Raw genomic sequence first — 14,457 nt, 5'->3', positions numbered from 1 at the left:
TCATTGACAATTGAAGTAAAAAAAAAAAAGGCAATTTATTCTTTTCCGTTGCTTCCACTGTTTTCTTCTCTAGGCTGATCAGCTTGGCTGCTCTGACCAGTTTTTTATCAAAGCTAAACGAGGAGCAATTTCTCATCTTTTTAAATATTAAATATGAATCAAGACTTTTTTTCCTTTACCTGCTGCAGTCCTTGAGCTCCCGATACAGGAACCTGCATGATGGTTTGACCCTGACCTCCAGACATGGCCTGCACCATGATGGGTTGGCCTGACGACGTGATGAGTTGCCCGCCGCTCACCTGAACCATTAGGGGCTGTCCTTGAACCTGCAAAGACAAACAAAGTTGTTAGAGGAGAAGCTCTGAAATGACAAGTGACTTACAGGGTTTAATGCAAGCCACATCACAAGTGAATAAAATGTCAAAAACCATAAAATCGTGCACTTTGACTATAGATATAAACTTAAGATAGAATGTGCTTTTATTTCAAACCATCTTATCATGAAGGTGATTTGAATACATTTCAAAAGTTTGATTTACTAAAAAAAATTGAGATAATGACAGAAAACATTTAGCACATGCAGCTCAAAAGCTTTAAACTGAGCACAACATATATCTGAAAGCTTGTGGGCAAAGAAAATACCAGACTATGAATTAAATGCATTTGCAATAAACATCACACAACAGCAAAGATACGGTTGAAGGAGGAGATGTTTGCCAAAAAAGATACATGCTACTCAAAGTTGAACCTCAATGTGTTCCTTTGCTAACTTTGATGACGACTCGTGCTTGAAATGATGTTCTCACAACCAAAAAGGTGATCGTTCTGTGACAACATCTCACATACACGGTGATGTTTTAAAGCCATGACAGCACAAGCATCATTTAGAGGCTGGCGCGAAGCACGGTGCTGAGGAACATGCAGCTCGGGTAGTTGCAGGGCATGCTGAAGGGGAGACGATGAACCAAACGGCACATGAGTCACAACAAAATCAAATAAAAAAGACCCCTGGGTGTGGCGTGCAGACTGGTAGATGTCAGACTGTTACAGCAGTGACACAACTACCTGGAGTGTCTGCACCTGCTGGCCTGAGGCAGTCACCACTGGTGCATCTGTCTGCAGCTGCACAGCCGTCACTGTGCCATGTGTCTGCAGGCAACGCAGGACAATACAGTCTCAGACAAAAACATTCACCCTCAAATTGTACAGATTGTTCAATTTCTTTTAGAAAACTTTGGGGGGTTTTTGGCCTGGATTGGAGTAACCTCTTTATCTCCACATGCAATGATGTCAAGCTGTTCATTTAGAGTTGAAATACTTTATTTTGCTCCAGAGATGCTTTTCTTGTCTGGACTAGTTTTTTATGCATTATTTCCTCTTAAACTTTTTTTATATGTATTTGTAAGTGTTGGGAAGTCTGGTTTCCATGGACATCAAAAGATAGACACACTATGAGCATGTAGATTCATAAAAAATAGATGGAATTTACACCAATAATAAAGGGTTATTACGTTTATTGGAAATATATTATGAAGATATAGAGCTTTTATTTTTATGAGTTGCATATGCTGTCAAACTGTGTTCTTACAAAAATAAAAGTTCACATTTAGGTATACGAGTCTTTTGACCAATCTGACTAAAAACTCACTTTACATGAGGCAAAAGACAGTCAAAGTGGTCAAAAAACTGACGTCAGAACTGTAGGGGGTGTAACGATTTACTTTAACGATTTGATTCATATTATGATTTGTGGTTCATTATCATTTTGAACGATGAGATTCACTGATCTAAAATCAATCCAGGACATCTTTAGCCAAAAATATACCCGATACCTGGGTACTGACTGAAGAGTGCAGGTGAAGCTTTCTTGCAAGATAATCAAGTGACAATTAAATATGTGTACAAACAAACAGGTAAACAAGAATAACAATGTCTCAGACAAACGGATCTGGTTAGGTCATAGGAATATAAATGGATTAATTATAACACCCCTAATTAATAGTGTGTGGTGCTCAGTGTCTGGAAAGTCACACAAAAATGTGCAAACTAAATTTGATAAAAGACACAGATTAATAAAATGTAAGATTTAAATTTTTTTTGTTAACAAAATGCTTTATCAATAAAGATTTGACTTTCAAAAATGAAGCTGGTTTATTATAGACTTAAAGGACAATGTCATGGGGTTAAAAAAAAAAAGATTTAGGTGTGTAACCCAAGTGCTTTCTTAGCTGTCACGCGCCAGGCGGCGCGCGGGCTCACCTGCTGCTGGATCTGTCCGTTGGCGGTCTGCACAACAATCTGCTCCCCTGTCGTAGTGGTGGCAGACGTGTACTGCTCCATCGCTGCTTTTTGACGCAGTCCTCTAATAACAAAAGAACATTCTAATTTTAGCTTAAATAACATCTCCCTTAAACAAATTAGACATTGTTTTATTATATTTTAATCAGGCATTTTTTTTACTATAATAATGTTTTGCCTTATTTGCCAACGCCATTTTTTCCTCTTATTTCGTAACGTTGGCTTATGCTGAGTCATACATGGAATTTTAATTTGAAAAACGTGTATAAAATGTATTAATACATGCTATATAATAAATCGCTAGCTTGTGTTTAGATCGGGCACTTTAATAAAGACGATCGCCTAGCTAAGCTAACAGCGCCAAAGCTAGGTAAACAGCATGGTAAATTCTAGAAAGAACAAAATGGATGCTCATTTTTTTACTATAAGGGGACAATCCGTCGGTTATTGACGGCTTTGGGTTTCCACAGCTGTTGAATATTTGCTGGGCCAGTGACACAAACGGGTGGAAGGTGACATTATGTACCGTTTCTTTGTTTGGGAGTTCTTATTTTAGCATACAAGCTAACGCCAGACCAACAGAGATTATGTTACCCCGCTGCAGCTAGCAGATAATTTCGAGCCCGTTTTGAAACAAGACCAGGACGAAGCGGTCAAACTCGAACAGCAATTTTGATTTTTTTGCATTTAGCAGGGTTAGTAATTTGGTTGGTCCATGACAAACCAATCCGTGCTGACAACTACCAATGCCTTCAATCGTGGCTCCCTTACCGTATCTTCGCTGTCCGGTTTCCCTCTGATTGGCTCTAGTACAGCTCGCTAAAACCCAATCAACAAAGTGAGCGGACAAAATGGCGCAAATGAAACAACGGCGGCTGGGAGGAGGTGCGCAGCTGCGTGGCACATGACTGTGGGGACTGCGCAGGTGCAGTACCTCTGCTCTCCAGCGGATGGAGCCAATCAGCTCCCTAAAACAGTTCAGACCTCATCAATTAAAAAGAAGCTTAATTATACAGAATAGTGTCTTTTTTCATATATATATGTAGATGTCAAGATGCAGAAATACTACCTTTGTGGAAAAAGTAAGTAAGTAAGTGAAAACATCCGAGCTCAACATTCAGGCATGACTCCATTAGGACTGATTATGAATCCTTAAGTAAAAACAGTGAAAACGAATCACTTCACTGCAAGTAATTTATTTTATGTAGCATGTACAGTTTGATCTGACGCAGTTGCCAACTAACTGAAGACAGCAAAAAAATAGTTAAATCTTATTTTGTAGATGTGTAGGTAATTGCCTCTGAATTTAAGAAACTTATAAATGAGGCAGAAACCAACGCTGCATGTCTGTTGCACCAGTGCTTCCGTTTTCTCATCCACACTTGGACCACAGTGTGTTTACGTTTCACACATTTTTTTATAGTAACATGTCATCTGTGCATTTGAAATTTCAGATTCTTCTTTGTTTCCTTCTGGGAACTCTGTTCTTTTTCAGATAAGAATGAATTTGATGATGCTATGCCTGGTCAAAATGGCAACGACTTTGCAGATCACACCAGTTGGTCGTGTAAGCACAGGCCTGTTTTCTGAGTCACTTCTAACTTCTAACTTACAAATCATAATCAAAATGTTTTAAGATGCGTTTTAGACAGCTTTGACAACTCAGGCAGATCTGAAAGTTTTAAACTAAGCAAACTCTGTGAAGATTGGAATGACAGCAAGAACCCAAATGACTTGTGTCATGTCACAAAAGCCTTTTGAAATGTGTCCCCAATTTTCATTCATTTATGCTTTTTTTTCTATTTAATTGTTTTTTGTGTAAATTTTTGCACAGTTTAAAAAAAACAATCAATTATGTTCAATTTGTGTAATATTTTCATTATGTTAACAACAAAAATGATATAAATGCATGTAAATGGGCTGAATTGAAAAGCTTTGAAAAATCTCCACAAGGGGGCAGCACCGCTTAATTTAAACTCTTTACAGTTCACGTTTCCGGAAACACTTCCTGGAAGAGTCGCTAAGGGTAAACAAGTGTTGAAATTAGATAGCGCTACATTTGTGACTGGTGTAAGAATACATTTATCTTAAAAAACAAAAATAAGTCTAATTGAGAAAAGCAAACTTAAAAAGGCGAGACTTGAGGGCGAACAGGCAACTTTCGCCTTTTTCTTCCGCAGAAGGAGCATGGCCAGCAGGGCTCTTCACGTCCTCTGCCATTTTTCCAGGTCTGGTTCCCAGTTCGTGAGTCCTTCAGTTTATTATGTTAGCTGCAGACTTGCAAGCAGAGGGATCAGCAGGGCATGGAAGGGACAAAACTCCGAGCAAGGAGACACGAAATCAAACCGACCCACATATAGAGATGACGCTGATGGAGATGTGGATCTGGAGGATGTGGAGGACAAGATTCAGGCTTTGATTGAGTATGCTCTTCTACTCATTCTGCTTTATATATATTTTTTTGTTTGTATGCATTTTTTAAAATAGCTTTGTCCTATTTTGCAGCAAAGAAAGACAAGCACAGAGGACTCTGAAGTACCACGTAATAAGAAGAAAAATGACTCCAGCAGGAGCTCCAGAAAGGAGGTTAACCTGGGAGGCAATTGATCAAATCAGGTAAGGGAGCTGTCCAATCTAAAAAAAAAAATAGATTTGGACTTTCCACTTGACCCATATTCATCTCAAATTTTCAGATATCTTAAGAACAATCAGCCAGAAGAATGGACTGTAGAGCGCCTCGCTGAGAGCTACTCTACCACCCCTGAAGTTATCCGAAGAGTCCTCAGGAGTAAGTTCATACCACCTCCTGATAAAAAGACCAAGCAGGATGCTAAAGTGATGGCGAGACTAGGAATGCAGAGTCTGCCTCCTGGTGCAGGGACACAGCAGGACAAGCTGAAATTACCAGAGAACCACAAATCAACCATGCTCCCCTCTGGGGGTAAAAACAGTTTAGTGCCTTTGTCCCGTCAGACTCCACCGGTGAAATATGAGGCCTCGAGGTCCCCTGCTCAAGTTCCTGTTTCTGTTAATACTCCGTCACCACAGCTTGGATCGGTGGCTGAAGATGCTGCTGTGATCAGAACAGCAGAAAGAACCACAGAGGAGGATGAAGAGAGCTGGGACGGGCAGGTGTTGACAGAAGAACAACTATCAGACTTTCTGGAGGAAATAAAAAATCCACCACCTGTTAAGCAGATTGGGAACGATTACTTTGACGCAGAGGGGAACTTTTTGTATCGAATCTGAGAACGACGGGTTGGATGACTGTCTCCAGTTATTGGTTTAAGGCCAAATAAACATGAAGTCCTGGTTTACCAAATTGTTTTGTTTTCTATATTTGTAAAAAGAAAATAAAAATGTAAATAAAATACACGTTTAAGGTATCATAGTTGAACTGGAATTTTATATCTTGAATTTGATGTAAGAAAATATAGAATTGATTCAATATTTGCATAGGGATAGTACAATAAGAGATGCAGTGCCAACAGAAAACAAGATGAAAAAAATGAAAAAGGTAAAAGTATGCAAAATAATACAAAGCACTACATATACATTTCCTGAAAGGACTGAAAAAATGCAGCTCTTCTAGTGTTTCCATATATCTGAAAGTTTATGGCACTAAACACAATATTACTTTTGAGCTAGATTGGTGTTTTCTGATGTATTCAACTTGGAACATGAGGGTGAAAAGTGGATAATTTAGTGTTAATTCTGGATTAACTTTACATATATATATATATATCAACCAACAGTAGAATGAATTGCACAAGTTCAGATCCCTACCAAGAGTTAATTTTTCATAAATTTGATGCAAGTTTTTTCTAGATGCTGGTTTAAAAGTTTCTGTTTGTGTGGGAAAAAAATGGATTGGCAACAATGACAGAAAAAGAGTTTAATGTCGAACCCAAAGAAATGAGAAACAGTTCAAACTTTTATATTTACAGAGCCTTCACAAAAGCAGTTTGTCATTAAAGCAATTATAAGTCAAACGGAAGGTTCAAAACTAACATGAGAAAAAATGCAAGTCATGAAATCTTTGTTTCCAGTGTTTTCTAGTGAAGAGCAGCTACAAAGCAGTTGTATTAAAGTCCTGAATTTATCTCAATTTGACAAACTAATGAGGTTATTCGACTTGAATTTGCTCAAAGAATTTACCTGATTTAAATATTTTAGAGTAACAGCAATATGTAGAGGCTTAACATTTTTATACTTGGGATGCATCTGTAACACCAACTACACTGTGAATTATCTAATGATCAGGAGATGGACAGCAGCAATATGCCGGATTCTCACACCAGGCACTTGTTAACAAACTCCCAACATTCTGCACTTTGAACCACTTTAAACATGTTAAACCTATATGAACACAACAAATACACAACGTGTTTTTAAAGGGAAAAAATCCACAAAAGGATCAAACTGAAGAGGAGATAAAAAAAAAGCTGAAACCTTTTATAACCCAGTGATTTGCAAGAATTTGCCTTCTCTCAAAGGCAGAAAAATGCTGGTATTGCAACTTTTTCACTATTTACAGTGATTGCCTTTTGTCATTGCTTTCATATGAATGCATTTGGTCGTACATATAACCAACATGGCTATATAAGACAAAAAAAAAATCTCACTTTTAAGAAAATCGTTCACCGACAAGCTCTTCACAGAAAAAGTTCTTTGTGCTTTCAGCAGTTTTAACTGCACTTAAAGTTTCCAACAAACCGTGATGAGACACAAGCTGTTCTCCTGCACATTGAGGCAATGTTTTTTCTTCAAATATCCTTCCATTCATAAAAACACGGAATCGTTTGTGCTAAAAAGATAAATGCATGGACAGTATCCCAAAATATACAAAATATTCCTAAACTATTTCATAATGTTTGTGTGCCTTTTTACTTCAATCATAAATCCTACTGTCAGGATGCTGCAAAAGCCTACAGTCTTTGATAATGTGTTTTTTCTTCATTGTGGCCATTTGTGGACACTTCTCGCAAATATCTAGAAAAAAAAAATAACAGGAGTGAGATTCAGCTGTCTGGAAGATTAATTAGCATAAAGCTCAATGCAACCATTGTCACTCCCACCAGACGGGTCTCACACAGACGATGCGTTTATGTACAAGTGCACGAGAAAAAGAATACAAATTTTGACAGAACTTAAAAGTACTTCCAGGAGCATACCCAGGCATGAAAGAGGCAGAACCTGTAAAACAGTGCAATGTATTTCTCTGGCTTTTTCAGCAGTTAAGCAGTTACTGCATTAGTTTTTGCTCCCTAAAATAAATATCTATCAGATTCAAACCCGTTAGCTAGTAGCTGAAGAACAAAACTCCCCGACTGTGGAAGTTCTAGGAGTGAATGTAAGAAGTACATTCATCAGGCTTCATTTTGACAGCAGTGCGATGTGACACGGGCTCTGTAGCCGATGCTGAAGCTTCTACAAGAGGGTAAAGGGAAGATGTAGCCGGAGACGACGGCTACAGGAACAGTTGCCGGCCACAGGCTGGACAGGAGGCGTCTTACTCGGCTGCATCGCAGGAGGTGGGTGTCACTCGAGCATGTCCTGTTTGCAGAAGAGAAAAAAAAACATGACTGAACCAAGTAAACCAGCATAGGCGTGCAAACAAATAACAAAAGCTCATTTGCAAATACATCTGTTAAAACACTTTACATCCATTTCCAAACCATCTCTTTTGGGATTAGGGGGTTGCTGGAGCCCATCCCAGGTACGAGTGGGCGAGAGCAAGGTGCACCCTGGACAGGTTTCCAGTCTGTCACAGGGTACATAAGCACTCCTACACACACTCATGACACCCTAGAAGAATCAATTCACATAGGACACATGTTTTTGGACTGTGGGAGGAAGCCGGGGTGCTCGGAGAAAACCCCAGGATGCATTGGGAGAACATTCAAACTCCACACAGAGAAGACTCAGCTGGGATTTGAACCAGAGACTTCTCGCTGTGAAGCTGTAACTACTGCAACACACACTTTACACGCTTTCTTAATTTTGTTATTCAGGTGGTTTGCATTAACTAAAGTTGTCAAAATCTTTTTATGCATAACAAATCCCCATTTACCTGATTTAACCTCATTTAACCTCACTTTTTTCTTTACCAGATTTAGGTAAACTGAACCCCCAGATAACAAATAACAAAACATAGAACCATAAAATCTAAGCATTCAGTAGTTTAATCATCTTATCTTGTGCAGCCACTGTTAGCAGTGGAATCACACAGAAATTTGGAGGCAAAGTGTGATCTATTGTTGACTATCTGTAAAAAAAACGATAATATATTTTGCTGACCTTTTTCTACCTCAAGCCACCATAACCTGAACAAACACTGAAATAAAGATACTGATAATATCCAGGTTTATTTTGACATAAAACGTGCTCCATTTATGGTGCAGCAGCACTATCTCGAGTTAATCATCTAACCTGTAGCATTGCTGTGAAGGAATCCAGTGGACTACAACACTCCTGAATTACTTTGGTAATTCCCAAATTCCTCAATAGGACTGCTGTTGGAGTAAAGTCCTGACTTTTACTACTTCAACTGCTGGAAAAATGTCCTGTTTTTCTCAGAGGAGTTAATCCTAAACTGAGTAACTCTAAGGTGGTCTAGTATTTTGATAAGAAGCCTGTCTTGTAACCTTCAACCTCTCCACTAAAATACTGGTCAATATTTCATAAATTTTCTACTGAATTATAAAAGTCACACTTATTTATTGTTTATTTCCAAAAATAGACTGCAAACATAAGCTGTCTACGCCTTCAAATAATACACATTATAGTCTTCATGGAAAGATTAGCTGCAAAAAAGTCAATATCTTTACTTCATTCTGCTCTGGTTTGTATCAGAAAAATGCAGGATACATTTCTCACTTTTAATGTGTTTTTTTCTATTATAAAACCTCACCAAGACAATAAAAGGTAAATCAAGAGGTCTTCTGTTGTTAATTATTGTTTCACAGAATTAGTGATCCCTCTTGCAAAATAAAAATCTCCACACTACCTCATCAGAATCATCGTGAAACTCGATTTTGCCGTTTTGTGTGTGGTTGATCTCAAGTGGGTCGTCCATCTCATCAGCGGCATTGTTCTCGACGTGCTGCTGCAGTACCGAGTACCTGTGGACCAAAAACCTGCGGGAAACATTCAGAACGCGGTCAGAGGACTCACTGGTGACTGGGATTTTCAGAATAAAATGAAGCATATCGACACACACTCACCTGCCACCGCACACATACTTCCTGACGAAGACCACTCCTCCTGCAATGCTCAGCAGCATGATCACCACCACTGCTACTATTATAGCAACTGACTTTGAAGAACGAGTTCCGATCTGTGGAAAATACAAAAACAGACATAACGTATGCTGCTCTGGAACAAATACTGCTTCACTGCAAGAATACGCATCAGTATTAGTGTCAAAAGATACTAACCAACTCGAGTGTCTCCACCATGTCACTGACACACCTCTTACTGAGATCAATCTCGTCACGTTTGGGCTGCTCTCCTCCTTCACATTTATCTCCAGGGATCTTTCTGTACCTTTGAATTAGAAACAAACAAAAATTCAAAAACAGTCCAAATCTTTTTAAATGCTTTCAAATGTTTTATAGGTTAGGTTATCAACAAAACTCTAATTTCTTTTCTCTGATGCTGCATCAGTAATTAAAGAATAAGTCAAAGACATTCACTGTTTTTTGGGAAAATGTATAATCAGGAACTGGAATTAAAAAATGAAGATCATTCATTAGAGGAAGGTTCAGCCTTACCCACTAGTTACCAGTTGCTCCTCTTTTCCATGTAGACAGAGCTCCAACACTTTGTGCTGCAAGTTTGGCTCTTCTACACATTTGGAGCTGTTTTCTTGGCGGTAGTATCCAAAGTCACTTTTAGAAAGAAATATTAGTTACAACATTTGTTTTTACTGGTTAGCACATTTGTACATACATTTAAAGAATCACAAACTTGATACGCATGGTTTGCTCTAAGTTACTAAAATGGAGTTAAACATTAAATGAGGACGTATAGTCAACAATCTCACCACAAGAAGTCGTCCAGAGTGCAAGCACAAGGGGTCGGCTGAGACGTGACCTCATAATCACGCCCGTTCCAGCAAACCGAGTCTTTTCTGAGACGCAGGAACTTCTCCTTGAAACCCAGCATGCAGCCATCCTTTGGGTCACTGATGTCATCCGAGTGGGCCAACCACTGCACATAGTCACCGTCACCACCTAAAAAAGCATGTTAGTTTGACTCAACTCACCCATGAATGACCTAAAGTAAAAACGTTTCATAAACAGTGGCTCACAGTCTCGGGTGAGAAGTTCCCTGAAGTCAATAGTGAAGGAGATCCAGTTCTGGCTGATGAAGGAGTCTCGGTACCCCCAGAGGCTTACATTCATGGAGCGAGCTCCTGGTTCTGACGCCAACCCAGTGAAAAAGATGGGCTCTGTGGTGAAGTTGTATACATGCCAGCACTGTCCTTCATCAGTGGAAAATCTGTTGGGATGTCGGAGAGCATTCACACACAAAACTACAAACAAATGGAGCTCTTGATCTTTTATTACTTCAAGAGATTCAGAGTTACTCTTGGTACCAGCTGGTATCATCTGTGAGATTACATTTAGCTAAAATAGCATATCAAACAAATTCACAGGGACTCTAACATGATGGTTTAATGAAAAAAACTGTATTTCATTCATAGATAAATGATTCAGAAATATGAAGTTCATATGATTGTTCTTGAAGACTTAAAAACCTATTAATAGAGAACGTATTTCCTTTGTTTATGCTTACTTTAACTGTTATTAGCAGAAACAAAATTATCAATGCCTTTTATAAACACAAATTTATAATTTGTATATTTTTTAATAAAACCATTCCAATCCAACTTCTTTGATTGCTTGGAATAAACCAATGTCAAATCAAATTCATTTGATTGCGTAAAATGTACCAATTTGTAAAAAATCAAATAGCTTTGGTTGCTTAAATAAACAATTTCGAATCAAATTAAAATGCTTTGATTGATTGAAATAAAAAACTTCAAATCTAATTGCTTTGATTGCTTGAAATTAACAATTTCAGATCAAATCAAATTGGTTTGAGTGCTTGAAATAAACCATTTCAGATCAAGCTGAGTTGATTGCTTTAAATAAACAATTTAAATCAAATCAATGAGATAACATTTTCTTTTAAAGGCACCAATCTTTCTTCTAATCATGATTTATTTCTTTTGGGGTCACAGGGATGCTGGAGCCTATCCCAGTCACCGTAGGGCAACAGTAGGGTACACCCTAAATGGTTCTTTTTCAAAGACGTGAAAAAAAATGTGAAGCACATCCCAGTTACTCACTTAATCTGGAAGATGGTGTCAGAGGGGTTGTGCTCCACCGCCACCAAAAGTCCCCCTGAGTCCAGAATAGCGTAGTGATGAGGCCCATCTAGCGCCTTTATCCAGGAGTAGCCTCCATCGTCCGACACAAACACGTCAGGTCTGATCACTGAGGAAGAGTCCCCAACGCTGCCTAGAGAAACAGGTGTTGTTCAGGATCACAAACAAACTTGTAGTTTCCTTTATATAAGACGCACTTAAAAGCCTTCATTTATTTAAAAAATTACAGTGCGCCTTCTAATCTAGAGTGTTTTACATATGGATTAAATCTGGTTATAAAAAAAGTTACAAAAAAGTTCTAGAATTACTGTGAATGCAGTTATTAAGGTCAGACTGATGGACGGACTTATCAAATTAAAAAATAGACATTCTTTCTAATAATCTGGTGCGCCCTATAATACGGACAATAGAGTATCTGTGATTTCTAACATGTTTGTTTACCATGCGCTAAGATGAGGCCCACAGCATTCGGTTCAGACAGAGGCAGCATGGGGACGTCAAGCTTCATAGCCATGCTGTACGCTGCGTGGATGTGGAAATTGCACTGTGGACAACAACAAAAGCAGTTTGTCTGGTTTTTATACACAATCAGAATCTGCTAAGCTCAGTACTGACACTGCAGAGTTTTAATACAACAAAGCTACTCCTGTTCCCTCCTGGCTTCATCTCACAGACACAAAACGCACTCTTCTTCCTTTGTACCTTGTCTGGATCTGTGGCTGTGACTTTACATTTGACATTTGAAGGCGTCCTCAGGGGAACCCACTCCCCTCCCTGATCAAAAGACACCACAGACTGTATGGAGTTATCTGGAATCACAAGACCAGAACATGACATTTAAATGATAGTTATAGACCAATACAGAAAAAGTGTTGACGAAAAAAAAACAATTCTAACAGTAATTGATGCGTGCTGTGCTTACAACAGTGATAAGAGAAGTTTGTGGTTTAGACAGTCACTTTCATATACCTAACATTGTTCAAGAGGTGTTTATTAAAGAATTATTTACAGAATTTGGGCAGCCATATCCCATTATTCTTTCAATAAATACAAGTACCTTCAGCCAGAATACTGGTAATGAAAACTCCTCGTAAGGAGGTGACGTTTGTGAAGTCTGTATCGCCCCCTGGGGTGGTGTACAGGTGACGCTCCAGCGACTTGGAATAAACAGTACCGCGGTCATCTGATACATAAACAGTTCCAAATAGGGAATCTGAGAGAAGAAGACAAGAAGGTCATTAAAAGTTCAGAAGGACACAAGAAGTGGAAATATACAGGAACAAGATGGGGGATTTCTGAGATCTGCAGCTCATAAATATGATTATAATCTGGTGAAAAGGTTGATTCTGTTCCCTCATGAAACTAATGAAATATTCATACTTGGCAATGTGATAAGTCTCAGTGGGTCTCTATAGTAGTACACTATAGAGAGAAAAGTATCACTCCATTTGTGTGTGCGTAATTCTTGATTTGTAACTCACAGTACATTTTGTGCATAACTTTATGTACTTGCAACTGTGTTTTCATGTACAAATAATACAAAATAAATACATTTACACACACAAATCTTTAAGAAGTGTGCGCAAATTGCCTGTTACCCACACACAAAACCGCATATACGCAAAAATCTGATTTGAGACTCTTTTCACGTCCATAAGTGATGCGTTTAAATGAATCTAGAATGCTGGGTCATTAGAGTTGAGTGTTTTAAAAACACATACTTAAACTTTTTTTAATATTATTTAGCGACATCTGTTTAAGAAAGTGGGAAAATGTCATGGAAAATGTCTGCATGCTGGTTTACAAGGACAAAATGAGTCCCAAATCAAGAATTACGCACACACAAATCAAGATATATTCTCTGGTAAACTAACGATGATGGTATTCCATGCACTCACCTCCGGGTTCATCGACGTGTATGAAGACAATCTCGTCATTTGCTGCCAAAATGGAGTAAAACTGGTCGTGACCGACAGCTGGAAGCTGAGCGATGTTCCAGGTCTCACCCTGATCCACAGAGACGTGGAGAACCCTCAGTCTGTCCTGCAGCAGAAAGAACAAACAAAAATGGAGAGTAGGAACACACTTTGGAGTTTTAAACAAATAAGGTAGATGAACTGCACTGAACATTTCCTCTTCAAAGTCATGTCTCAAAAAGTGTTTTTTTCTGAATGTATATTAGGGATTTACAAATGTAAACATTCAGTTAAATTTCTGTATGAGTTAAAATATAATCTCAATTTTGGATTTGTTTTCTCTGAATCTCAATTATGATATCAAAAAATATAAACTCTCTTGGAATTCAAAAGGTTCAAAAAGTAAAAGCTTGTTATTATATTGCCTGTAGGGAAACTTTGATTTGGTAAAATATCGCGATATTGCATTTGGCAATACTTGTATTGATTTAAAATGCTGTCAAAACGGTATTGAATTAACTACTAATGAGCATCTTTCAGCATCTTACTTTTGGTTTTCCACCTAAACCCTCCTGACCACTAGTTGGCACCACAGCACGCTTTGAGCAGATCTACAACGCACCAGAATAACAACAAGAAACATTGTTGTGGTACAGTTTTGGGATATACTGCAATATTCTTTGTATCGGAAGACGTGTATCGTAATATATATCGTATCGCCAGACTCTTGCCAAAACACACCCGTATATCGCATTGACCTGGTGTGTTTGTTGAATCTGTGAACTGACCTGGCTGGTCATTACAGAGACGAAAAGGAAGCGTCCACCACGGCCAAAGGAGTAGACT

General features: G+C 38.5%; 3 protein-coding genes across 13 annotated transcripts in view; 1 reads left to right on the top strand and 2 right to left on the bottom strand.

The window, feature by feature from the left end:
- nfyal (nuclear transcription factor Y, alpha, like) overlaps positions 1 to 3,228 on the bottom strand; it is a 6,597-nt gene extending 3,369 nt beyond the window's left edge. For 3 of the 10 annotated variants that reach the window (XR_002921449.1, XM_024293280.2, XM_024293282.2), the window contains exons 1-4: positions 3,070 to 3,228; positions 2,260 to 2,362; positions 1,063 to 1,149; positions 180 to 326 (exon numbers count right to left, since the gene is read on the bottom strand). Coding sequence is in view for 9 of the 10 variants with exons in the window: in XM_024293280.2 (XP_024149048.1) it covers positions 180 to 326; positions 1,063 to 1,149; positions 2,260 to 2,340 (315 nt within the window). In the remaining variant the exon portion in view is untranslated. Of the gene's footprint in view, positions 1 to 179; positions 327 to 1,062; positions 1,150 to 2,259; positions 2,363 to 2,824; positions 3,040 to 3,069 lie in introns of those variants that run through there. The other 7 variants (XM_024293283.2, XM_024293284.2, XM_024293281.2 and 4 more) reach the window with 6 other exon arrangements.
- An 872-nt stretch (positions 3,229 to 4,100) lies between these two features.
- On the top strand, positions 4,101 to 5,685 carry ngrn (neugrin, neurite outgrowth associated). 2 transcript variants are annotated; one of them, XM_024293285.2, is made up of 4 exons: positions 4,101 to 4,368; positions 4,479 to 4,721; positions 4,804 to 4,914; positions 4,992 to 5,685. In XM_024293285.2, the coding sequence occupies exons 2-4, from the start codon at positions 4,486 to 4,488 to the stop codon at positions 5,545 to 5,547; spliced, it is 903 nt and encodes a 300-aa protein (XP_024149053.1). In that variant the 5' UTR covers positions 4,101 to 4,368; positions 4,479 to 4,485; the 3' UTR covers positions 5,548 to 5,685. The 2 variants fall into 2 exon arrangements, with proteins under 2 accessions (XP_024149053.1, XP_024149054.1); XM_024293286.2 differs by having other exon boundaries at positions 4,228 to 4,324.
- A 493-nt stretch (positions 5,686 to 6,178) lies between these two features.
- Positions 6,179 to 14,457, bottom strand: part of sort1b (sortilin 1b) — a gene marked incomplete at its 5' end in the record, with an annotated part of 12,322 nt that continues 4,043 nt past the window's right edge. The window contains 12 exon segments of the mRNA XM_024293546.2: positions 6,179 to 7,854; positions 9,308 to 9,437; positions 9,525 to 9,637; positions 9,738 to 9,846; positions 10,074 to 10,190; positions 10,346 to 10,535; positions 10,613 to 10,803; positions 11,657 to 11,828; positions 12,137 to 12,239; positions 12,398 to 12,504; positions 12,753 to 12,908; positions 13,594 to 13,738. Coding sequence (XP_024149314.1) covers positions 7,840 to 7,854; positions 9,308 to 9,437; positions 9,525 to 9,637; positions 9,738 to 9,846; positions 10,074 to 10,190; positions 10,346 to 10,535; positions 10,613 to 10,803; positions 11,657 to 11,828; positions 12,137 to 12,239; positions 12,398 to 12,504; positions 12,753 to 12,908; positions 13,594 to 13,738 — 1,548 coding nt within the window. The 3' untranslated portion in view covers positions 6,179 to 7,839.

Source organism: Oryzias melastigma, linkage group LG7 (genome assembly GCF_002922805.2).
Source record: "Oryzias melastigma strain HK-1 linkage group LG7, ASM292280v2, whole genome shotgun sequence".
In the NCBI taxonomy this organism is placed as follows: Eukaryota; Metazoa; Chordata; class Actinopteri; order Beloniformes; family Adrianichthyidae; genus Oryzias; species Oryzias melastigma.
The sequence above is the reverse complement of the archived record's forward strand: the minus strand, read 5'-3'. Positions and strand labels throughout refer to the sequence as shown.

Excerpts from the sequence above, each read along its gene's own strand:
- ngrn (XM_024293285.2), top strand. The coding sequence starts at position 4,486 with ATGGCCAGCAGGGCTCTTCACGTCCTCTGCCATTTTTCCAGGTCTGGT. Across the intron at positions 4,722-4,803 it reads AAGATTCAGGCTTTGATTGA|CAAAGAAAGACAAGCACAGA; the intron begins GTATGCTCTTCT and ends CCTATTTTGCAG. Across the intron at positions 4,915-4,991 it reads GAGGCAATTGATCAAATCAG|ATATCTTAAGAACAATCAGC; the intron begins GTAAGGGAGCTG and ends TCAAATTTTCAG.